Source organism: Episyrphus balteatus, chromosome 2 (genome assembly GCF_945859705.1).
Source record: "Episyrphus balteatus chromosome 2, idEpiBalt1.1, whole genome shotgun sequence".
Lineage (NCBI taxonomy): Eukaryota > Metazoa > Arthropoda > Insecta > Diptera > Syrphidae > Episyrphus > Episyrphus balteatus.
In genome coordinates this window covers 129,721,293-129,748,656 of record NC_079135.1, presented here as the reverse complement: position 1 = coordinate 129,748,656, position 27,364 = coordinate 129,721,293, and the positions used below count along the sequence as shown (strand labels likewise).

Here is a 27,364-nt window from a genome sequence, read left to right as displayed (position 1 = left end):
TTGATCGAGAGTTAATGAATTTTTACATCACTTTACGAAATTTTTCATCGATTAACGTAAAATTTAATTAACCACGGTGATATTTTTCGTTAGTCAATGTATTTTTTGATTAATTTATGAAAGAACTTTCGTTAGCTAACGAATTTTTTCGTAAATTTAATGAAAATTTTTATTAAATTACGAAAAAATATTTGTTAGCTAACGAAACTTTTCGTTGTATTAATTGTATTTTTTTATTGGACTTGTTAAATTAGGTATTAATTTAATATAGTCCAAACCAAAAATTGGCGTTTCGACCCGGTGGAGCTCACTTAAGTCAACTGATGAGTCCGACTTATCGTGAGATACCTTGTCAATACGCAAATATTTTTTATATTCAGCTCAGCTTACATAGATTTTTAAACAAAAACCTAATGTGAACTATATAAAGCAAGATTCAATTTTTAATCATTAAAGTCTACGTTTTTTTTTTTGTAAGGCAACGATTTTTTTCGTTAACTGATGTATTTTTTCATCAGCCAATGTAATATTTCATTAGTATATGAAGAATTTTCATAAGCTTATGAAGATTTTCGTTAGTTAATGTTGAATTTCATAAGTCAATGAATTTTTTCGTTACTTTATTAAAACTTTAATAAAGTAAGGAAAAAATTCTTATTTTTATTCTTTAAAATGAGTATGAAATTTTTCGTTAATTGATGAATCTTTTCATTGAATTAGATTTTTTGGCACTAAAAATTGAGAAAAAGTGTATGAAACGTTTTCATTAATTGATGAAGGTTTTCATATTACGAAAAATTACATATTTTCGTTGAGCCAACGAAAGTTTCGTTGGGCCAACGAAAATGTAGTGTATGAAACGATTTTCGTAATATTACGAAATTTATTATTTTCAGTGTATGGATTGGAAAATGCTATTTTCCGAGACGTTCCAACACGACACTTAACCCTAGTACAAGTCAAAATAAAATCATGGTTTTGCAATGGCCAGTGCAATCAAAATCAAGTTTTTATTTTTGAAAATTAATTTTTAAAAAACTGTGCTATATGAGATGGCTTTATTTAAGGTTTTAATAAAAGACGAGATTTTTGGCTTTACAAAAAAGTATAGCACGTTTTTGAAGGTTTTTAATAATTTTTTTTCCAAAGTTAATGAGGGGTAATAGACCCCCTTCTCCCTGTGCCGGTTTTTTACATCGAGTTTTTTACATTGTTTTTAACTGATGTTAAAAATGGTGAAAAATGAAATTCCTTGAGAAATTCAAAACAAAAAATTAAATGATTGAATTCTTTTATTTTTATTTTCAAATTTTTGAACTATGGTTACTGAGTTAATTTCATTAAATTTGGTCATCAACTAAATTCAGAGGAAATGTTTGATTTCTTTTCAAATGTTAATGGACTTGTGTCAAATTTAAATGTTGGGCAATTTGTGAATGTTGATGAAGCTGGAAAATATAATAACTTTAAATATAATTTTTAAAGGTTTCCGTGTTTCTTTTCAGCCGTGATCTAACTATAGTCCAAATGAGAAAATTTCACAAATAGCTAATTTCATTTCGAATGCCAAATCGTAAAGGAAATTTCGTCCCAAATGACATAATTTGCGAAATTAACTCATTTGGCTTCTAGAGAAAAGAGGCCGTTAATGACATCTTTTTAAAATTAATTATACATAGTTTATAACCGTTTATTAGAATTCAATGCCGCAAAATAAAGTGTTTTGTTCAAAATGTTCAAAATCTTCGAATGAAAAACCTGTCCAAGTGAATGCGTTTTTTTAAGTTATTTACCGTTTTAACCATTTTTTACTCTTTTTACGTTTTTTTTTTTTACATTTTTTACACATTATTTACCATATTTACGTTTTTTTATACAAAAAATGTAAAAACAATTTTTTACACGAAATCGCCCATCAGTGATAATTATTAAATTTAGCAAAACTGGTCCTTTTTTTAAAAGCTTGTTAAATAGTGCATTTCGGTCCAAATACATTTGTATTTCGAAAAATTTTTGCAGGATGTTTAATTCTTGGGATGATGACAATTATTTTCATACATACCCTTAGGCTTGAGGGAAAAGTTTCAATTTTTTTTCTGTTTCCGACAGAGATTTATTATTTAAAGTTTTTTAACGTACAATTTTTCGCTAAACTCGAATTGGACTTTCTAAATGCATTAAGGCTGTCGTTAGAAAGGACTCTCACCTCCACAAAATCCTTATCAAACCAAGGTTTTCTTAATGTAATTTACCCTTCATCCCCCGCCACCATTTTTTGTCCATTCGTAAACGAGATAGTAACAGACATTATTTGGTCTAAATCAGGGTTGTAAAAAATTATTTTTTTTTTTTACAGATTACAGATTTAAAAAAAAATATTATTGCAAATAAAAAATAATAGCTACTTCAATTTCATCGGATTTTCTTGATAAAAACTTAATTTTTGCATTGAAATAATTGAAGACTTTGGCAAATAAGAACTTTAAACTTTTGCTATTTAGCTTTCAACAATAAGGGTATTGAATGAATAAAAAATAACTTCATGTTTAAATTTTGAACTTTAAAAAAAAAAATTAGTTAAATTTTTTTCAAAACTTCTATTAAAAAAAATTTCTTCGAAAATGAAATACTTTTTAATTTTTTTCATAAACCATAATACATATTGACATTTCCTTTTATAATTTCAAATATTTATAAATGTGGCCAAAAAAATTGAAAATAAATGCATTTTATAATACGAAAAAAGTTTTAAAAACGACATGTTAAAATTTTGTCAATAATTTTTTTTTCAAAAATCTGAGTTCAATTACCATTCTTTAAAAGCTCTTCATTCAATTAACTTAATTTTAATTTTACAAATATGACTAAGCTTCTGGATTTTTAAAAATATATATTTAAATATTGTAGGTGTTGCCGTTATGTTCAAATATTTTTTTTTTTGTGTTTGAAGTCAATTAATAAGAAAATTGCATCTATCGTTTGAACGATGGAAGATTGTATCTTACTCCCATATATTTGTTTTCCTTGAATTTACTAGACAATCTTTTGGCATCAATTAATTTATGAAATTTAAGCAAAAATTTTGAGAAAAAAATTTTTTTGTTCACAAAAATCTTCAATTAAATTTAAAAAATCAAAACGGCAGCACCGGCAATTTTTAATCTATAGACTTGAAAGTATTTTTCAAACGTAGGTAATTACGTTTGAAAAAAAAGATGATCAAAATCTAAGCTGTTCGTCCGGATTCCCTAATAATGCCATTTTTTGAGCTTTAGTTACTCCACTATAAGTAAGGTGGAATAACCAAAATTGTAAGAAATTCAAGGAATATTAGAAAAAAAATATTTAATGTACCCATTTTGTATTGCATTTTTTTTTTGTCAGTGCAGAAAATTTTTTATTTGCAATAAAATTTTTTATTTAATGCAAAATATTTTTATTTGCAATGAAAATTTTATTTGCAATGTAAATATTTTTTAGTTGCAATTAATATGGGAGCGGGTCATAATTCTGCTTGTCAAAATTCTGTACGACAAAATTCTGTGGGGTCAAAATACTGTAATACCATAATTCTGTACGTCATTATACTGTAAATACAAAATTCTGTACGTCAAAATACTGTATGAACAAAATACTGACATGCAAAATTCTGTTTTGTAAAATTCTGTACGGCAAAATACTGTATATCAAAATTCTGTAAAAATGCTGTAAAAAAATATCGTTTTGATAATGTAAAAAAGTGCGCGCACTTTTTTACATTATCAAAACGATATTTTTTTACAGCATTTTTACAGAATTTTGATTTACAGAATTTTGATGTACAGAATTTTGAAATACAGTATTTTGACCAACCAGAATTTTGCTATACAGAATTTTGACTTTCAAAATTTTGTTCCTACAGCATTTTGCACATACAGAATTTTGACATACAGTATTTTGGCATACTGTATTTTGAATACAGAATTTTGCAACATACAGAATTTCGACCCCAACCCATTAATATTTATTTTTAATGCAAGCTCCAATCACCATAATTCAGACCATTATCTAAAACCGAACTTCCTTGTTATCCGACAAATGTAAACTCTCCCAACTTATCACCTTCAAATTCACCATTCATAAAAGAAGAAGACAAAATGAATTACTAAGTCCAAGCAATTTAATTCCTTTTGCATTTTGGTTGTGTCCTTTGACTTTCTAACTCAGCCGATTCTTTCATTCTCTCCTCCTCTTACACTGTATATTCTCCCATTATGTGGATGTGTTCATCAAAAGGACTCGTTATATTTTGCTACTCGGTCTATTATTTCAGACTTGAGACACAGAGTACAGAGATATTAGAGGAGTTGCATCCGTTTAAGAGTGAAGACCAGAAACACAGAAGATAATAAATTGTTCTTTTTTGATAGGAGACTTTCACTGTTGAGAATTTTGGAGCCAGTTTATAAAATAAAAGAACTAATACATCTCTTAAACAGGATATTACAATATTTTCTGAAAATTATTTTTTCCCTCTCATACCTACGTCGTTGTTTTACTTAAATTAAATTTTCAAATTCAACATCAAAGAACAAAAAACAAAGCTACTATATCTCATTTTGAATGAAAAGATACCAGTATTTGTCTTCCTCCAATAAACCTGCATATTTAACGGATTTCCACTTTTGAATTTGAAAACAAAACAAACATTCTTTTTAAATTAAATGTCTTTGTACCCTAAGGTGAAAATTATAATACATCTTAAAATGAAAGTAAGTAATCACATCCACCCTCATATTTTGAAAATTATTATAATTTTGCTTAATGAAGTGTGAATCTTGCCTCCTACTTAACTTCAAACGCGAAACAACATAAATCATCATCATCATAAAGAGTCTCTCTAATTTTAATTGAATTAAAATAATGCCAAATTGATGGATGTCATTGGGTTTTTGAGTTGAAATTAAGTTCGTTGGTAGGTATTAAAATTTATTATAAGACTCCTTCATCCGTATGACGACAAATCTGTCAAAAAAAGTATACACTCTCTGTCTGTATTCTGATTTAATTTCCTTTTCGTGACTTTGTTGTATTTATATCATTCAACTCAAAAAAAAAAAAAAAAAAAAATACATAGGCAAGGAAGGAATTTTTTAATTAAATAAATCTTACTCTTATACTTACTCGATTGTGTACTTTTTGCGACTTTTTCAGCTCTCATTCCATGCCAAAGAGTCCTCGAAATGAGGGAATAAGTTGCTGTTAGCACAACGACGGGAATTATCAAGAGGATTAAATCCAAGAAAATATTGTAGGCTTTTTCGTATGGCTTAACGCTGGGTGGCCAATATTCACGGCATTTATGATGACCTGAAAAATAAGAAATTTGAAAAAAAAAAAGGACGATGGGGATTAAAAACTTTATCGTTTAAATTTTATTTATGTATTTTTGTTTTTCTTATAAGAAATTAATTAATTTTAATGCAAATGATTTTAATAAAATCTAGAAAAAGACATTTTGTTTGTAAAGTTTCTATAGGAAAAGAAAAGAGAAAATTTATTTATCATGAATATTCAACTTTTAATGAGCTTTGAGTTGAGATTAAAGGTGGTATTCTTCAAGAGCTCGTAAATAAGAAGCTCAAAAGTTGAATGAACAAAGAATAAAAGTGAACTTTTGGTGATTGATTGATTTCTAGGGAAATGTCTGTTTTACCGTTGTTTTCTAATCCTTAAACCTTAAACGTTAAACCATAAAACTTAAAACTTTACGAGCTCAAAAATTCCCAATAAAAATGGTTAAAATGGCCGAGTATATAACTTCAAAAAATAGCTTACTAGCAAGCAATATCGGATTAAACGGGATTGAAGCAAATTTCATCAGCGTTACGTGATGAGATGAAAGGATTTTTGACCACTCATACTGCGGTTGGTTATAGCAATAGAAAATAAAAGCCTTCAAGCAACGAATACAAAATCACTCGAAAAACTGGCAAAAATCTCACACTCATATGCACCACTAAAATCAATTAACCAAGTCAATGCTGAATGCAATGCCCATTAGAATTGGTAGTGTTCGTTGGAAAAAATTGGTGCTAATGGAGCTACCACAGGCTTTTCAAACGAAAATAAAAATGGAAAAAGCCCAACATCTGGTATAAACCTCTTTTATCAGCGTATATAACTACATAAACGAGATAACTGCAGCATCACGAGTGTTACACTATTGTGGAAAGATGTGTTTTCCATGGAAACCAACTTTCCCAACCGTAAACTAATATTTTGTAAATTGAAATGGAAATTCCATAGGGAAAATTTATTCAGAAAAGAAAAAAAAAAAAAACTTTTAAGGAATTACCTCAACCACCACTACATTGCCATAAAAGCCATAGTAGCCATAAAACATACAGTGAAATGGAAGTAGCCCTCAAGGTATTTCATTTTTAGAGCAGAACTTTATCATTCAAAACTACGTTTTTATACTTTCAGAAAATAAAATCAATAATTCGTTTTGGTGTAACGTGTGTGGTTTGGCTGTGAAGGTTTTGACACAGCAGATGGAATCACTAAATTAAGTTAAGTGAGAAAGGATTAAAAAAAAATTTAGGATCAAAAAAGCTCCATCAGAACATTTAACATGTTTTTAGAATCGAATAGAAAATATCAATAAGCTTACAAAAATAATAAATATTGGTGTCCTGGAATTTTGTCTGACCGTTTGAACTTGTTTTATTTCATGACAACTGAAAACTAACAACGAGGAAACATGTTTCAATATTGTTTTTGCTTTTCAGAATTTTAAATAGCCTTGAAACGAAATCGTTTGACAAATTCCCACTAAAAAAGGTAACTCTCATTGAAGCCAATATTTCACTCGAAAATCTACCATATTGCTTACCATCACTCGCTTATCCACGAAAGTAAAATTAACCTGAAAAAAAAAGGAATCTAATTAAGGAACTTTTAAACGTTCTGCGTACAAATTAACCCATTATAGCAGAGAGAAATCCGAAATTGGATTGCGTAAGGATTACAAGGAAAATTCCATTAGGCATCCTGTCCCGGTATTCATTCAACACCCATTACATTGCTCTAATGATTCTTTTGAAACTCATTTTGTTGTTTTTCGCTTATATCCTTGGAGTTCTTGTCACTAATTACACACTGTTGACTTTACATACAACTTGTTTTGTTCATTTGAATTTTCGTAGGTAATTATGTATGAACGCACAGAAAATTTTAGGACTACAACTACAGTCATTTTATAACGTTAATGGATGAAGTTTTTCTGTAATCAAGCTAATTTCATTAAAAAAAAGTGCAAAAACTAAGCAAAATGTTGGTAGAAATATACCTACCTACAGATAATTCGTCAGCAAAAGTTCATTAAAGATACAATTTAAATATAAAAGATCGCAGGAATTTAGAGTTCAAGAAATAAAAAAAAAAATTCAAAATTTCCCACGTAAGATGAGTAGAATAAAAATAATAATTAATTTGAATTGTTGTTAATTTGAAAATTGTGAAGTGAAAAATTCAATTTAAATATTATTGCTTGCGTAGTTGCTATAATGAAAACGATTGCTTTGAATATTAAAGGTTTTTGTACAAGTTCATAAGAAATTGAGCATAGTGACTTAATAAAAATAAAATGCACGACTGGGTCGCACGAACTTGCTCTTAGAGTTAAATTTGCTTAAATTTTTAAGACTTTTTATATAGAAATTTGAAACATGTAGGTATCTACTATATAGGTACAAAAAAAAAAATTAAATTTGTTTTTAAAAAAAATAAAATAAAATCTGAAATAAAATTGCCCTCCAAAACAAGTATGTAGTTTTGATTGATAAAAAAAATTTCAAAATCTTTTTTTAAAAAACTAATTTTTTGTAAATAATTTTTTGGAAAAAAAGTTTTAAAATAAAATTGGTATGCCATTTTGTAGAAATCACTAATCAACATCTAAACACAAAATTTCAAAAAAAAAAATCAATGTCCCGTTTTCGAAAACTTGACTTTTCAAAAAAAAATTTTCAAAATTTTTTAAAAATCCAAAAATTATTTTTTTTGTAATTTTATTTTCGGCTTATATTGAAATTATATAAATGCTTTTTCACAAAAAGTTTCGTTGAAATCGAATAAGCAGTTTCGGAGATAATCGGATTTGAAAAAAAAAAAACGGTTCTATGGCCAGGTACCGTTAATAATGATTTTCAAAAAAAAAATTTGTATTAGAAGTTAGACCTTGTCTTTAAACTTATATTTGAATTTTTTAAACAAAATCGTTTGAGCCGTTTTTGAGCAATTTCAATTTTACTAAAATCGGTATATGACAAGTACCGTTATTTTTGGTCCAAAAAAATTAATTCCAAAAATCCCTCTGGAGAGTCGCACAAATAATGCTACATACCAAGTTTGACATCAATCGGTCCATCCGTCAAGGCTGTAGCTTCGTTTACAGACAGACAGAAATTCTTGCTTGTACTTCCTCTTATGGCTAAAGTAACTCTAATGTTAAAGCTTTTTAATGAACAAAATTTGATATTTTTAAGGAATTTCATAAGTAGTGCAAATAAAAATTAAATCTGTTTTTATAATTAAGTAAGCAATGTTTTAAAACATCTTTTTCATAAAACCAAGTATGCGATTTGATTTCTTGCAAAAAACTAATTTATAAAAAAAAAACGAAAATCGTTATAGCCGTTAAAAAAAAAAAAAACAATTTTTTATATATATAAATTTTCTAACATTTTTCAAAAAAAAGTTGATACCTATTAGACCAGTGCCAATAATTTTTGAAAATAAAAAAATTATTAGCAGCATATGGGTGGTGGGAAAACTTAGGATAAATGGTATATGAAAGGCGAAAAATAAATTGCCCGCAAAAAAATTGGGGGAAAGGGAGTGGGTGGGCGAAAAAGTGGGGTGGGTGTCAATAATCATGGTTTTTTACGATTTCTGTCAAAATTAGACGTCCTTTCGAAAAAAGTCAAATGCAAAAGTTGTAGGTAGTATAAATGTCTACAACTTTGACTCAAACAATTTTTGTCTATAACCTCAAAAATATTGAAAAAAATGCAAAAATACGATTTTTTGTTTTTTTTATTTTTATCTTTTACAAAAATGGTTGGATTTTAACAAAACTTGGTTAAAAAATACTTTGTTATGTTTTCTATGTATTCAAAATGTTTTTTGAGCAAAAAGTTATTTTTTGGATTTTTGACGAATTTAATTTGAAAAAATAGCCTATTTTTCAATCAAAAAAGTTACCAAAAAATTTTTTGATTTTTGAAAAGTTTGGAATGCAATTATTTAGCTTAAAACCGTTTTTTAAAGATTATGTGGAAAAACTATACTTTTGTTTTAGAAAATATTGAGAAAAATTGTAAAAACAAAAAAACGATTTTAAGATTGATTTTTCCGAAAATGACAGTAATATTGGAGAGAAATAATTTTCCATAGAAAGCAAATTATGGGGAGCGTATCGGAATCCCGCTTTTTAAAATCCCGTTTTTCGAAAATCCCGAAAAAAAAGTTTCAAAATCCCGTTTACTAAAATACCGCTTTTTTAAATCCCGTTTTCTGAAATCCCGCATTTTAAAATCCCGTCAAATCCCGAAAATCCCGATTTTTTTACAAAATACATGCTTAATTCACAAATAAAAAAATCATGAGAAATAGACAAAAAACTAGTAAAACTGATTTTTTGCCCACACAATATGTACCTTCAACACATTATGAAAACGGTATTTCTTTTATAAAAACATAAAATGATTAAAGCCTTAAATTGAGTTCGCAAGTAAAAGAAATTTCATTTATTTAAATATCAAAATTGTTGAAATGCATCCAAATATAAGTTGAAATATATTTAAATGAAATTTCTTTTGATTATGTAGTGTGTACTTAATTTAAGGTGTTGTGATCATTTTATGTTATTATTAATCTTTGGGAATATCACGATTTGATTGTTCTTCTGAAACTTTAAAGTAAATATAAGTTTGTTAATTGATTTCTTTTTAGTATCACATTCCTTACTTTTTCTTATTTTTTTTATATAATATATTTTTTGTTAAGGGTTTTAATTAAATGCGTTTAGAACAATGTCTCATTTTTTAATTTGTTTTAGTATCCCGATTTTGCAAGCAAAACTAGTTGTTTTATTTTAAAAAATCGCGCGATTTTTTAAAATAAAACAACTAGTTTTGCTTGCAAAATCGGGATAGTAAAAAACGGGATTATAAAAATCGGGATTTTAAAAAGCGGGATTATAAAAAGCGGGATAATGAAAAACGGGATTTTAAAAGCGGGATTTAAAAAAACGGGAATATAAAAAGCGGGATATCGAACCCAACCCCAAATTATGCTTTTCTAATGGTCATTGTCCTTTTTTATTTGAATCAAGCACTAGAATAACTCTAACGTGCAAAGTTTTTGAGATATTGAATTTTGAACGTCCCAAACACTATTTTTCTGATTTTTGCCATGGTAATATGTCAAAAACGTGATGTGATAGAATTTTTCTGACTTCAGATTCGAGCTCAGCGCACAAAAAACCATTAGAAAAATATACTTTGATTTCTATGAAAAAAAAACTTTTTGACTAGTGAAATCGAACAAGGCATTCGATTTCTTCTTCCCTGTTTATTCAACTTTTGCCTTCTGAAAACCGGATTGGCACTGGTCTATATGCCATTTTTAAGAAAATATTATTCAACACATAAAACGAAATTTCAATAAAATTCATCAAAACGTTTTCAAAAAAATTGAATTTTCAAAAAAAAAGTTTTGATATATTTTTTGAAATTCCAAAAACGTGTTTTTTGAAAAATTTTCAAAATGTTTATACATATATTGATTGTGTTTGTATGTTTCGTTTACGAGAAATTCATGAATAAAAAAAAAAAAAGTTTTAAGAATTTAATTTCAACTTTTATCAACTATCAACTATGCATAATTGACAATCGCTTAGATGTGGTTATCACGTAAAATTATCGTCCGTGAACCGACTTTACAGAAAACCAATGTTTTCTCTTTTTTTCTAAAAATGCATATTGATAAAATAAATCAAATAACACACATTTTTTTAGCTCAAATTGATTTAAGATGTTTTTTTTTGCACACGAATGTTGTGCTTTTGAAAATTTGTATAAGAAAATTTTTAAAAAATTAATCAACATGATTTCTAAAAGTTCGTGTGACCTAGTCGTGCATTTTATTTAAATTCTGATCATGACCATAAGCACAGTGATGATTCCCATTAAATTGTATCTACCAGTTTCACCAAATTGAACTTTTACACAAAGAGTAAATAGAGACATAAAATAAACAAACTTAATCTACAAGCTTAAAATTGTATTTTGTATCCAACCAACAATATTTTTAGAAACATTCTCTCTCTTTTAAAATACTGTGTATATTAGATGAGGTACCTCGTACCTAGCTCACGGAGTAGCATTTTTCTCCAGAACTTAATTACTATAATTATGTGTAACACAAATGTCCATCAGACTGTGAGATAAAAAAAAAAAAACATACTCTCATCTGTCACTGATTGCTTTTTCTATTTATCTTGACGGTAAAAGTAGTTTGCTTCGACTTTAATTACGACACACACCTGACCAATACACAAACGTTTAATTGCTTACACTTGGCTAAGCTGTATTGATGGTATACTCATGGCAATAAAATAAAGCAAGTTTTACTGAAACGGTCTTGAAATACAAACTTATCATTTCGGGATCAAACAAACTCTAATTAGTTGATCCCGATTTGTGTAGCGAGAATTTTCCTTTCCAAATATTTCTTTGCTTTTTCAGCGAAAACACATTTATTTTCAAAAGATGATTTTTAAAATATGCGATTTACCATAGTGAAAAATAAAGCAAAATCGGGTCGAGAAAAAAAAAATAATTAAATCACTGAGCGGAATAGCAAATATTGTAATTCCAATACGTTTTCTGTTTAGTCCTTTTTTTTCTGCAGTTTAACAATCCTTTGCCAGTAAATGAGCAATTTGTATTTATGTTGCGTTTGAATGGCGCGTTTCTTGAATACAGACCGAATTTTGAAATTGAAATAATGTAATTGCAATGTGGTGGCTACAGCACGTAAATACATTTATAGTCGTGTTTAGGGATTCTATTATAGGAGTAGAACCCTTCTGTTCAAAATATTTTCTTATTATTATTTGCTTCTTCTTTATAACAATAACAATTGCTATGCGTGAGTCTTTCTGGATTTTACTCTCTTTCTCTAGAGTGAAGATTGGAATTGGTATCTATTGTTTTTTGCTTGGTTAAACCCTTAAATTATCTATTTGTTTCCGTTTCAATTGATTTGAATGTTGAAAGCATTCGAATGAATAAAATTTAAGTGACATTTAAAGAAGGGAATAATAAAATACTGAAGTTAAAGAGTAACTTTCCTTCGCCAATATCTATACTTTTTATCTAAGAACTATCTAATTTGTATATTGAATTATGTAAACGAGTTTAGGAATGTAGTAGAGTAACTAAAGCTCGAAAATTGGCAATATTAGGGAACCCGGCCGAACAGCTTAGATTTTGATGATCTTTTTTTTCAAACGTCGGTAATTAAAAATACTTTAAAGTCTATAGATTAAAAATTGCCGGTGTTGCCGTTTTGATTTTTTAAAATTTAATTGAAGATTTTTGTGAACAAAAACAAATTTTTTTCAAAAATTTTTCTTAAATTTTAAAAATTAATTGATGCTATAAGATTGTCTAGGAAATTCAAGAGAACACAACAGCAACACCTAAAATATTTAAATATTCATTTTTATAAAATTAAAATAAAGAAAATTGAGTGAAGGGCTTTTGAAAGAATGGTAATTAAACTCAGATTTTTGAAAAAAAAAAAATGCTTGACAAAATTTTAACATGCCGTTTTTAAAACGTTTTCGTAATATAAAATGCATTTATTTTTCAAATTTTTTAGGCCACATTTATTATGATTTGAAATTATAAAAGGAAATTTCAATATGTATTACAGTTAATGAAAATAAAATGCACGACTGGGGTCGCACGTACTTGCTCTTGCAGTTCAAAGCACTTTTATGTTAGTCTACTTGTAGATATTAAAAGCTGCCTCTAAATTAAAAAAAAAAAAATGATATTGGGGAAGAGCCGACATTTAGGGCAAAAATTTTGTGAAATGAAAAAAATTTTTTTTGTTATTTGACTTTTTTGAGAAAAAATAAAAATGCAGTTTTATTGCCACTGCACTAAATATTACGTATACAAAGTTTAATCAAAATCGTTAGAGCCGTTTTCGAGAAATTTGCAATATCGTATTTTTTTGTATGGGAGGTATACGTTCTAAACGAGATAGAAAAAAACAAAAAAAAACCAACTTTCAGAATTTCATAAAAATCATCTGTACCAAATTTGAAGAAAATCCGTCCACCCGTTTAGGCTGTGGAAATGTGTACAGATGGACGCACAGACGCACAGACGCACAGACGCACAGACGCACAGACGCACGGACGGAATTGCGAGACCCACTTTTTCGGAATTCTCCATCATCGTAATGTTGGTTTTGATTAAAACCTCAATTTTTTTTTTCGACACGAAACCAATACTTGCCCTATAGAGCAAGTAAAAATTAAAAAGTATTTTATTTTCGAAGAACTTTTTTTAATAGAAGTTTTGAAAAAAAAAATTAACTTATTTTTTTTTAAAGTTCAACATTTAAATATAAAGTTATTTTTTATTTTATTTAATAGCCCTTATTGTTGAAAGTTAAATAGCAAAAGTTTGAAGTTCTTATTTGCCAAAAATTCATATTTTAGTAGAAAAAGTTTGGAAAAAAGTCATTTTAAATTTTTTTTTAATAACATTTTTTTTTTAATTCTGAGTTTGAGGACCATTTTTTCAAAAACTCTTAATGAAATTTAGTTGATTTAAATTTAAGAGATAAGAATAAGCTTCTGGCTTTTTAAAAATGTATTTTAAAATATTGTAAGTGTTGCCATTGCTTTAAAAATATTTTTTTTTGTGTTTGAAGTCAGATTGTGAGAAAATTGCATTTATCGCTTAAACGATGGAAAATTGTCCCTTACTCACTTATATTTGTTTTCCTTAAATTACCTAGAGAATCTTTTGCTATCATTTGTTTTATGAAATTTAAGCAAAAAAAATGGGCTTGTTAAAAAAAAAATTTAATTTTAATTTTAAAAAACAATACGGCAACATCGGCAATTTTTAAGCTATAGTCTTTATAGTATTTTTAATTACCTACGTTTGAAAAAAAAAAAATCGTCAAAATCATAGCTGTTTGCTTTAGTTATCCCACTGATGTGTATTTAAATTTTAGGTACATACATTAGTTTTTTTTTTTTAGTTTTTGGTGAGATTTTTTTCACGTAATCTATTACGTTAGCATAGTTGAAACTAAGTACGTAGTTCAAAGCTGTCTTTCTACTTACATGCGCCACTTAAGTCACTGAGCATAGGTAGGCAGAGATCTTCACTACTTCGAAGCGAGGGCTGTCTATGGTGAAATTCTTACCAATACGTCGAAAAGTTTAACTTTCTCGAAAACGGCTCCAAAAGATTTTGTTAAAAAAATTCAAATATTAGTTTTTAAACAAGATCTATCTTTTGATGAAAAAATATTTTTTTTGAAAATCATTATTAACGGTACCTGCCATAGAACCTCTTTTTCAAATCTGATTTTCTGCCAAACCGCTAATTGTATGTATTTCGACGAAATTTGTATAAATATAAACCAGAAATAATAAAAAAAATAATTTTTGAATTAAAAAAAAATTTGAATTTTTTTTTGAAAAATCAAATTTTCGAAAACGTATCATTGAATTTTTGGTTTTAGATGTTGATTAATGATTTCTACAAAATGGCGTACCAATTTTATTTTAAATCTTTATTTCCAAAAATGTATTTATAACGATTTTGAAAATTTTTATCTAAAAACGCATCTTAGTACGAAATGGTAACGGTGTTATGAATACCAGAGTTATGCGGGACAAAGTTACGCAAAACCGAAGTTATTAAAGACCGAAGTTACGCAGTTATGAACACCAAAACAAAAAAAATATATGGCTTCTTTGAAAAAAAAAGTAGTTTTGTTTTTTTTTTTATTTATCGAAAACGACAAGACGTTTTTGGATCCAGTTTTTAGTTTTCGTTTAAAAACAAATAAAAACATTAAATTATGTAATTTAAATTAGCACTTAAAGCCTAGTACGCTGCTGATGCAAAACGAAATTTTGCATACAAAATTTCGTTAACAAAATCTTGAACAAAATTAAATTTGTTTTGTTTTTGCTTTAAAACTTATTTTTTGATGTTTTTTCTTGAACTTTTTTATTTCAAATTTTATTATTTTCACTTTGCTACAATTATACCCGATGGTATTTTTGTGTTAAAATGTTCTCTGTAGACTTTTGAGACATCAAAAATTTTTCGTTTCGCTTCAGCAGCGTACTAGGCTTAAATAAGATCGAAATTTATTTTTAACTTTTTTTTCAAAATTTTGATTTTGAAAACTAATTTTTTAAAACTAGTCAATTTAAAATTTAAAATTAAAAGATATAGTTTTGGGCTTTACAAGAACGTACAGTACTTTTATTTATTTTATTTATTTATTTATGAGGCTTAAATACAAGCACGCAAAAAAAACAAACTTAAACTAAGCTTAAAAAGATAAACCTTAAACATTCTAAACTTATTCTAACTTAAAAACTAGAGGAAACGGAAATTATGGGAAGGAGAAGTCGTAAAGGGATCTGCGAAGGGAAGAAACACTTATGTTGAAATCAAGGATAAAGTGGACATTATTAGAGAGACGCATCATTCTGGAAATGGGTTCAAACTGGCCATAGTTGGTACGGTGAAGAGGAAGGTGATAAAGTGAGACAGAACGAAGGTTACGTGGGTTAGTATTCAATATAATCATTTCAAGCAAGGCTGGACAGTCAATAGAGCCTGTTATAAGCTGGTGGACAAAAATTATGTCAGCAATGGCGCGGCGTTGACTAAGAGTCTGAAGGCTAATAAGCTTTAGCCGATCTTCATAGGGAGGTAGATTAAGTTGATCGGCCCATGGGAGACCACGTAGGGCAAAACGTAAAAAACGACGCTGTACTGCTTCAATTCTGCGGGAGTATGTTATATGATATGGAGACCAAACTTGACTAGCATATTCTAAGATTGGCCTCACATATGTCATATATAATGCTTTTGTAACATATGGATTGGTGAATTCCTTAGACCATCGTTTCACAAATCCGAGGGAGGAATTGGCTTTATTTATAATGTAATCGATATGGGCGTGGAAATTGAGCTCCTTGTCACAAATGACGTTACTTTTGGTGTAACCGTTGATTTTAAATATTTTTTTTCCAAATTAAGTCATTTTTTTTAGAAAATCCACCCTTCCGGAAACGGAGGGGAATAGACAACCCCGTCCCATACAATTTTTTTCTAGCCTTGACTCAACCTATACGATCTAGCTTTTTGGTTCGTTCCTCCTGTATATCGTTCATCTCAATGGTTGCCAACCCAAAAACATCGTTTCATAGCTTTGGTGTTCAAGTTCATAACACTGGTTTTTCATAACTTTGGTTTTTCATAACTTCGGTCTTTCATAGCATCGGTCTTTCATAACTTCAGTCTTTCATAACTACGGTTTTTCGTAACTTCGATTTTGCGTAACTTTGACGCGCGTAACTCTGTAGCGCATAACTCTGGTATTCATTACTTCGTCGGTTTCCTACTTAGTACATATATAAAATATAAAAACAAGTAAGAAATCCGCTTTTTTGTTTTGGTTTTATCTTATTATTAGAATGCTCAACAAGACAAATATTTGCTGAATTTAATATAAAATCTGTAAAATGTATAAAGTCGTATTTTTTTATTTTAAAATTCCTCAAACAAAAAATATTTTCTTAAAGGTAAAAAAAAAACTAATACAATTTCGGTTGACACATTTCAAATTTATTTTCATTTGACTATTTAATGGTCTTTATTGTGTGGTAAATTTTTTTTTTTTTGTAAATTTTCTAACAAAAACACAATACCAATCATAACTTGTTTGTTATATTTTTTCCAATTTAAAAATTATTCGAGGGTTTGGTGGTTTTTACTCCATTTATTTCTTTTTAAAGAATTTTTTGATTGGTTTATTATGATATGAAAACATGCTGATTTTATTTTCTCTCCCAAAAACCACAGTAAACAAAAATATTGACACCTCTTAAACTGAATAAATTTAACGTTTTATATGCACATATAAATATATGAGTGATTTTCATGATTATCATGCAATCCAATTATTATATATGGTTTTCATTTATATAAACTCGATTAAACTTTTAATAAACTTACCCTTTCCGATGGGAATTAATTTACTGAGAACTGCAATTGGCACCATGAACATTAAACTGCAAATCCATATCAGAGCAATCAGTTTGTAGGCATGTTTTAAAGTTTGCCACGTGCGAGAGCGCAGAGGATGACAGATGGCGTAATAACGTTCACAGGAAATTGCCACCAATGTCCAAGCGGAAACGGATACAGAGCATGCTGAAAATGATGATAAAATATAAAAATTATATATAAAAAAAAATCAAATAGCCATGAGGGAAAAAAATTGAGTTTGAATTTTTTTTTTTTTTTTGAAAATATAAAAATCTATTGGGAAGGATATTAAATTTCCTATAAATAACGGAAACGGTATGGACTTTATGAAGGACGAAATTATTTTGACAACTTTTCAAATATTTCAATAAATTCAAGGATTATTATCAAATCTGTTTAGTAAATATTCCTCCATTTATAAACCGCATTGCTTTCAAAAGTTTATGTATGATTATCTGCGGTTTGTATCTGCACTAAAATTACAGTTTTATGTTTTCCTGGAATTTGATATTTGACACTCTAATAAAGCGGAAAAATTACATCAACTACGCCAGAACCAAAAGAAGGGTCATGTATTTGTGCGGTATTTATTTTTATATGTTCATCTGTTCCATCATAACTTTATAACTACTTATCGTAATTTGACAAATGAGCTATCATTGGAAGCGTCTTTTTTTACCGCTTGATATAGGTTATGTGACGTCACAATAATTTACAGAAATTATGAAGATACTTCATCACGAAATTATAACCCTAAACTAAACTTAAAAAAGTTGAGAAACTAAATCATAGACTATTCTAAAACCACATTAACAGTAATATGATTTTCTCAATCACCAAGTCAAATAGAGGACTTAACTGATCCAAATTTTGTCATAAAATGTGTTTTCACCCATAAAGTTTATTCTTATCAAATAAAATAAAGCAAAAAATAATAAAAGAAAAACATAAAAAAAACGTAAAAATTAGGTGCGATTTGTTTTATTGAAGTTCCTTGTTTGAAATTACGGAAATGGTTGTGAACCTAGGATGTCCGAATGGACTAAGAAAAAAAAAACTAGCTTTTTTCTTAATTAGCACAAATATAATAAAAAAATAAAGGCCTTTGTTTTAGCTTCAATAAAGATTTTATGCCTTTTTTTATCTGTTGCTTGGATATGGAGAAAACGACCTGCAATAGACTTGATGAAAAAAAAAAACAAAACACATTTACCTCGTATTTCACATGTAATTTTACGAATTTATGTTTGTGTTTATGGGTAAGTTTATGAGGTATAAATCAATGTAAGAGAAAGTTAAGTACTGTATATGGGTATGGGGATTAATCTTCCTTATGGGGGAAAATACAAATAAAACGTAACTACATATATGTACCTCTATCTATACCTAAGAATAATATATTAGTCAGTCGTCAAAAGTTTTTTTTTTTGTCTTTATAATAATCAGGTCATAAAAATAACGTCTGGAGAAAAGAGCAGTTGAAATGGAACCAAAAATTGTTGCTTTGTCTACACATCTGAAGGAATCTTGGAATTTTCGTCAAAAAACTACCAAAAACTTAAGAGTATCGTAAGTTAGGTTTGAATATTTTTTCAGCAGCAAAAAACATTTTTCTAAAGTTGGAAAAAAAATTACGTATACGCCTCAGTGACCATTTAGAAGTGTAGCCTTGAAAAATCGTTTAAAAACAATTGTTCTAGGTAAAAAATGACTTAAAATAACTACATATTTAAAATCAACGAAAATATCTTAAAAAACTTATTTAACGTTTTTGGAAAGCTATAAAAATATTTTTCAGAAACCATTCATCGGAAAAAATGAATTTTAAAACAAAACAAAATAATATGGTTTTAGCTTTCAAAGAACGTACGATATCGTCGGCCTAATAAGGAAACCTCGTAACTCCACTTTTTTTCGAAAATGACTTTTGAATGCCATTTTTTAGAAAACATGCAGCGGAGCAACCCAGAAAATTTGAAGTCATTCCGAAAACTGTAAATAGACTGAAATTCAAATTCTGCGTTACTCCCCAACTACTCTGTTGCAGTATTGCCAGAGCCGGCTATTTATCGCCAAACAGGCTCCTCGAACTTTCAACTCGCTCCTTAACATTTTGAATTTCGATTTATCGGATTTTGGCTCTTTAAATTTTGAACTTGGCAAATTTAAGTCTCTTTTAAAATCAAAGCATTTAACAGCAAATACCCACCAAAAATGTGATTAGACAACCAATTTGCATACATTATTCTTTTGATTTCAATTTCAAACTTAATTGTATGCAGGTTAATGAGCATGAAAACCAGAATATATCAGCAAAATAAAAAACGTAATTGTCTGATAAGTAGAAGTTATTTGAAAATTTAAAAACCAAAAAATTTAAATCACAAAAATTTTTTGCGCTTTTTGAACCAATTTTGAAAGCGGCTATTTTTGGCTCCAAAATCGGCTCCTTGCCTCGAAAATATTCTGGAAACACTGCTCTGCTTACTCTCTACTCCTGGGATGGCGAACCTTTTTAGAGCCTCGTGCCATTTAAAAAAAATATTTATTTGAGGTGCCTTCGGCGTGCCATACAGTTTTGATCTAGTTTTTTTTTTGTGACCACTAGAAGCAAAAATAATTAATTTTAAACTACAAAGCGTTTTATTTGTAAACACACCTATTAATTTAAATTTGAAAATAACAGATTATTAGTGGGAGATTTACAAAATTATTATATCTTTATAGCGCTATTTGTTTTTGAAAAAAACTACAAAAATTGTTTTTGGAACCAAAAAATAAGCTTTCTGCATCATTGTTTCAAATTTTACGTTCGGAAAAACTGAGTTTGAAAAAAATGAATTTGAAATTTTAAAAAAATGTTAAATTGATAAAAAAATGTTCAGTTTATTTTACTTCGTCTGGTTTTTCATGTAAATTCAATCCGTTCTTCAGAACGTGAGTATCTTCTTCTGAGAAGAAGAGATTTTTACAGTTTTACAAAAATAACTATTTTCATGGAAATGGCGCAAGGTTTTTTTTAAAACTAAGGCCTGTTAATGATACAATGGAATATTCTTAAAATAAAATTAGAGGTAAAAAGCCCGATATAAAGACCTCCTACTTTAACCTCAAATATCTTTGATGTTTTGAAACACATACATAATTCTAAAAAATATTCATTGAATTCTTCTTAGTACACCAAAATATGTATTTGGAGTATTTTTTGCACTTTCGTGGTATACATTTTGAATATAAAAAATATACCATTTTCTCGTATACAGGGAGTCCCAAAAGTTAACGTCGAAACTTTGAAATCGATTATTTCAAAAACAATTGGTTATGTTATATTGATTTAAAAATTAGAATCAAATGTACAATTTTTCCTTTCGGAAATGGTATCATTTAGTACTGTAAGTGTTGCCGTTGTTTTTTAATAATTTTTTTTTATTTTGATAATTTTTTTTTAGAAAACTGCCCCTCCCACCTAAACGGGGGGAGATAGACCCCCTCCCAAAGAAAAAAATGTTTGTACTGAGCTCCTCTATAAAAACCCGTTATCAAATCATGGCACCAAGGTTATCCTACTACGTGCCGAAACAACATTTTTGTTCTATACCTAAAAGTTCGAATTTCTGTATCTGGGTTGAAATCGAAAAATTTTTTTTTCTAAGCCAATTTTGGAGTGATTTTCATAAAAAATACATCGATTGATTGGAAAATAGATATAGTTTATGAATATATTTTTTAAATAGCATGTTGTTTTGAAAACATATACTTTAAACTGATGCCGAAGTTGGGCAAATGACGAAAAAAATGGAATTTTTGAACTTTGACAGCTTATAAATTCTAAGTGGTTTAACCGAGTTACATGTTTTATACATTGTTGAAAAGGTATTTTTATCTTCTATCAGAAACTGTAACAAAATCGAAAATGGGTAAAAAATTGTCGAAGCTAGAATTTTTTCAATGGGTGAAGGTCCAAAAAACCGTTTTTTGCCCGTAACTTCAGATTTTGGGGGTGTTAGGGGATTTTCAAATACCGTTTTGTATTCAGTGCGACTAGCTCTACAAAACTTGATAGGTCTCCGCCCGCGTATATTTTGAAACCTCATTTTTGTAACACCGTGTAATTAACCTCAAAACATGGCTTACAACTTTGCACTTTGCACATCATGGAAGTTTTTGGAATCAGGAAAACATGAGGGTCAGGTTTCTACTAATTTAAGTGGTTATAGCCTTTGAAAATAGAATCTATGACGGACCAGAAAATCGCCTGTTTTCGCTTTCATTAGATAAAATCAAAACAAACAATTATTATCTGCAACCTTTGAATTATTAGCAGATCCTACCCAGCAGAAAATTAGGTATACATTCTTGCAAACTAAACCAATTAAATGCACAATAAATATTGGTTAGTGGCTGTAGGTCAATAGGCCTTGGCTCGTCGCACCACATGCTAATTTTCTCCAACGTTGACACAATTTTCAAAACAACCGACACGATGTCAGACTCAATTTCCAACTAAATATTCAAAATGTTTGTTTTTGGAAACTATCCACTAACATTATATTTTACGATACTAACAAAGTATTTAAATTTTACAAGCTTGTAACAAAAAGCTTTCGTATCCTATTTTGAGGTTGGGTTGAGTATACATTTCCATTTAGTTAAATTCATCTCTTATAGATACTCTATATACATTTTAATTAATTCCCACAACACCACTCGTATACTCGTGTGCATAAACACTCTCATAGTCGATGTACTATGCACTTTATTTGCGGTTGACGAAATACCAATAGAATACAAAAACCTCATCGAGGCGTAAATTTGCCACATTCTATCAACTAATTAGGATATAATGACCTACTACCTACTTCAAAAATTCATTAGTATCCTATCCTCTTTGACCTAAAATGTATGTCAGTGATTGTGTTGGTAAACCAACACTCACTTGAGATTTTACCACAAGCCAGAGACTTCAAGCGCATATAATGCGTCTCACAGTGCGGTATTTTGACCTAAAACGTGGTCATAAATCAAATTGCTCAATTTTGCCCCCCAGGATTAAGCTTATATCCGATAACTGGTAGATAACCAGGCTACACTAGCTTACGAAAAAATTAAAAAATTTTGGACTCCAAATAGTGCCGTTATACTTTTCATTTGAGCCCAGAAACCACGAAAATTTTATCTAAAAAAATGTTTATCGAAAGGTTTTCGAGATATGATTTTTCGAAGTTTTTGTCATTTTTTTTCCCACCTTAGTATTTGGGGTATATTTTGAGTAAATAAACTATCAATCTGAACAGAAAATCCGCCACCTGAAAGCTGAATAAATAAGCAACAAATACTGAAATAACTTTTTTGGGTCACTCCAGATGTTTAATAAATCAATTTTTTAAAAGAAATTTTTGCAAAAAAAAATCTTAATCTTTCTAATCCTCATAATTTCATATTTTCTATGTGTAGTGCATTTTCTGGCAAGATATAGCCCGAATACTTCGGTGGGAAAAAAAACGACAAAAAAATTTGAAAAATTATATGTATCTCTAAAACGTATCCATCGTAATTTTTTTTTAAGTGAGTTCCTAAGGTCAAAGTACGTAAGAAAAAAAAATAGTGGGGTTGAGTGTACATTTTGGTTGTTAACCAGTGTTATTAAGCTGCTGGATATATAGAATCTTGCATTTAATGAGTTTGCCCCCTCGGGAAAAATAGATGCCTTGAAAAAAAAAATCCTCAAAAACGACCGTTTTTAATAAATTTTGTATATTATTCCATTGAATGTATTATATTATTGAGAATATTTCTCCAGGAATACCTTTAAAAATATGTACAGAAATCATATTGATCCAAATTTCAAAAGAATCGACGCAGCAGTTTTGAAGTTATGAGGAGCGACGGCTTTGAAAACGTTAGTTGTTTAGAGAACGATTTAAAGTTTTGAACTCTGGAATAAAACGTTCGTAAGCAAAGTATTAAAATACTGATAACTTGTTCAATTTAAATCTAACCGACCTTTTTTGAAAAGTAATGCATTCAGTTCAAAGTTTAAAAAAAAAATGCATATAAAAAAAATTGAATGCAAAAAAAAAACAAACAGGGTTTCCCGGGGAAAAAATATATTCCAGTTTTTTTTTATTTCTTAAGAACTTTGATATTTATTAGAATGAAGTCCTTAGTATTTAACTAAAAACTTTAATTAAATAATGATAAAAAAATATCCATAATATTACAAAATATTATACAAAGTTGATTAAAAACGAAAAAAAAAATTTCTATATTTCATCTTTAAAACTCAATATCTCAAAAACTATTTAATGAAACAACTTGAGTCAGAAAACAAAATAAAGAATAAATTACTAGCTTTTAGAAAAGTTATAGCACATGATTGTACGTGAATTTTTTGATTTTCAATAATTTTTTTTCTCCCGGCTTATCGGGAGGTAGGTGGTTTTTACTGTAACAAGAAAATGAAAATTTTCCCATCCAAATAACTTTTAACTGATTTGGTACCAATTTTGATGTGGAAAATGTGTCCAAATATATTTAGTCAGGTTTTAGACCAAAATACCGCACTGTGCTTCCTTACCACAACACTCATAACTCTCATACACTTACCTTGCAAATATGGCAATATCTTGCACATGAATTCTCCAAAAATGAAATTCCTCAACATGGCTCCGACCAATGTAAACGGAATGCACAGCATTCCAAGCAATAAATCGGACACTGCCAAGTTCAGCAGAAACACATTCGTTATCGTCCGCATTCGACGATTCTGCACTAGCGTTAAAATCACAAGGATGTTACCGACAATTGCCAACAAGAAGATGGTCGCATATAGACCAATTTGTATTTGTCCCATTGCCGCTGGCGAAGTTGCAGCCGTTTGAAGGGGTGGCGATGCCGAGTGTGATGGTGCAAGGCCATTTTGAGATCCGATATCCGATGCTGTTGTCGTTGGCGAGATTAATGAAAATATTGTGGTTGTGACATTTGACAATTCAAACACCACGATGTCGTCTGATAAGAGGATGCTGCTATCCACCGCTGCTGACGATGTGCTGGTGATGATGGTGGAATTCATTAGATTCGCAATTTGATAGAGTGTCATTTAAAGACTCGTTGCTTTGATGGAGATCATGTGACTAATGGACTTTCAAGTTTCTCTTCTTGTTGTTATCCATGGGAGTAAATTATCTATACAAGAAAAAATGAAAAAAAGAAATTTGTCAATATTTTCTTTTTATTTGATGAAAAGAGTGTAGAAAAAGGATTTTAAATAAGTTTTCTAACATGACAATCTGATAGAGTATTGATTTTTTGTTGGTAAAAACCATTCTTTTTGAAATTCAAAGGATTAAGAAATTCCATTTGATCCGAATAATGAAAGCTTTTTGTGTGAAAATGATTTTTTGGAAAATTATTATTTGACAGAACGAACGCTTGCCGATGGCTTCTCTGTGTTTGATTAAAGTGGTTCACGTTCAGTTCAGTGAGTTTTGAATTTCATATAGTCAAAGGAAATGTTTATTTTAGAGTGCACTCAAATGATGGTAAGTATAGATGGAGTTTCGGATGAAGAGGAGCACACTGTCAAATATTAATCAGAATAGCTGCCTACCTATATTTATGTTTCGGTGTAGGTGGTAGGTGTCGTGATATTAATAGAGGTGACTATAGAAACAAAGTGCTATTAGAGGGTGTTGTATCTGGCCTTTGGGAAGTATCTATGTTTGATATAATTGGAAATGCAATGACATGAAAAGAATATCATCAAATAATGGAACCTTGTCATTCAAGAATTAGTTTTTGGAAATTGTAGAAAGTTCGTTCAGGTGAAAATTTAAATAAGGTATGTTAATAAAAAGTCGATACCATAGAGCAAGTTAAGAGTTATGTGAAAAAGTAAAAAAGAGTTCGAAAAATACTCGGCCCCCAAAATTCCGTCTTAAAATCGGTAAAAAAATCTTCATACTTATTGGAAGTATTGATTTACCTTAAACTTGGTAAATAACGTTTTTTTGTTGAAATAAAAAACACAAGTGATTACTTGCTTTTTATTGAGCCCTTTATTTCAAATTCGTATTAATTTTATGATTTTTGAGACGCTGTGAATGTTAAAAATGTTGGAATCGCTGGAAACATTTCATAATTATGATTAAAATTTAGAAAATTGCAACTTCCAACCAAAGGGTGGAGAAAGACCACCTTTTTAAAAAAGCAATGCTTGCTTAAAAACCATCATCAAAATACGTTACTACTTATTACGCCTTTTTATAGTAATCTTGTTATTATTGACTTTATTGTGAAAAATTTTAATATAATTAAAAAAATTAACTTATTGCTTCGTTTCAAAATTTCGCCTGGAAATTTTGCAGCATTTGTTTGGGTGTATGTAGCTACAAAAGTCAAAATTGGTTCCTTAGCTGATAGCGGTAGAGTTTGAAGCTAAAAGTGTTATTTTCCATTAGAAAGTTAAGTTAAAATTTACCCTGTGTTTGGTCACTATGCATGAAAAATTAAACATTTGTAAATTCTTGATGGCGAGCTGTTTTTCAGAACTCCTCCTATTTGGGAGATAAAAATGAATAACAAGGGAGACAAATACATGAATGTGTTAAAAAGTGTTTGAATTGCATGATATTGGTGTGCACCAGAAATGTTGTTTTGAAAAGCTACAGTTACTAACAAAACAAAATTCCCAATAAGGCCAGTTTTTTAATTTTTTGTTATCAATTAGTTCATTTAAATTATTTTATGTATTTAATTTATTTAATTTATTTAATTTATTTAATTTATTTAATTTATTTAATTTATTTAATTTATTTAATTTATTTAATTTATTTAATTTATTTAATTTATTTAATTTATTTAATTTATTTAATTTATTTAATTTATTTAATTTATTTAATTTATTTAATTTATTTAATTTATTCAATTTATTTAATTTATTTAATTTATTTAATTTATTTAATTTATTTAATTTATTTAATTTATTTAATTTTTTTAATTAATTTAATTTATATAATTTATTTAATTTATTTAATTATTAAATTTATTTATTTTAGTAAATATTTTAAATTTAATTAATTTATTTACTTTAATAATTTTTTTTAATTAATGTAATTTATATAATTTATTTAATTACTAAATTTATTTAATTTATTAAATATTTAAAATTTAATTAATTTATATAATTTATTAATTTTTTTTAATTTATTAAATTTTTTAAATTTATTTATTTTATTTAATTTTTTGAAGCAAAAGTTAGTTTCAAAAAAGTTACAATTACAAATCATCAAAAACAATTAAAATTTTTTTATTTCTTAAGCTAATTTCGGTATTATTTTCGTGAAACACGAAACGAAATTTTGGAAATTAAAAAAAAAAATATTTAAAAAGCTACAAGCCTTAAAAAGGTATATTTTATCTGAAGATTAAATAACTAAAAAAAACTATGCAGGCTACAAATGTTCGATTAACGCAACAAATTAGCATATAATTGCATACAATTACTGAGATTTGTACACCAGTACCTATACCTATATTTATAAATAACAAAATATCAAATATCTAAAGCACACTCCAAAGAACGTGTTTCCTTAGAGATGTCCTTGCGGAAACCCCCTTCGAGTTTTGAATTTCAAATCCAATTTGTAAGCAATCAGCTTTTCACTAAGATGCTATTACAGATTTCAATCTCAAAATGCTTTTTACTTATTTTTATTTCTTAGATCAATAAATCTCTCCAAGCAGCGCAGTGAGAAGAAAAACTGTTGCGGTTATATTCTGTTGAATATTATATTTTTTTTTTTCTTCTACATTATCATTTCGCTAAAAGGAATTAAATAAAGCAAACCCTAGCAACAAATTCTCATTTGCAAGAAATTAAAAGAATCTAAAAAGAAATTATATTGTTACATACCAAAAACACAGCAAAAGAGAATTCCCAGGTACATCATGATACCTGAATTGTGGTAAAATGAATGGAA

The 27,364-nt window shown here is 28.4% G+C and overlaps 1 protein-coding gene across 3 annotated transcripts in view; it reads right to left on the bottom strand.

Annotated features, from left to right (window-relative positions):
• LOC129909943 (cholecystokinin receptor-like) overlaps positions 1-27,364 on the bottom strand; it is a 56,124-nt gene that overhangs the window by 2,469 nt on the left and 26,291 nt on the right. The window contains exons 1-4 of one of the 3 annotated variants that reach the window (XM_055987123.1): positions 24,666-24,830; positions 23,988-24,569; positions 17,349-17,546; positions 5,164-5,349 (exon numbers count right to left, since the gene is read on the bottom strand). In XM_055987123.1, the coding sequence (XP_055843098.1) occupies positions 5,164-5,349; positions 17,349-17,546; positions 23,988-24,483 (880 nt within the window). In that variant the 5' untranslated portion in view covers positions 24,484-24,569; positions 24,666-24,830. Of the gene's footprint in view, positions 1-5,163; positions 5,350-17,348; positions 17,547-23,987; positions 24,570-24,665; positions 24,831-27,364 lie in introns of those variants that run through there. The other 2 variants (XM_055987121.1, XM_055987122.1) reach the window with 2 other exon arrangements.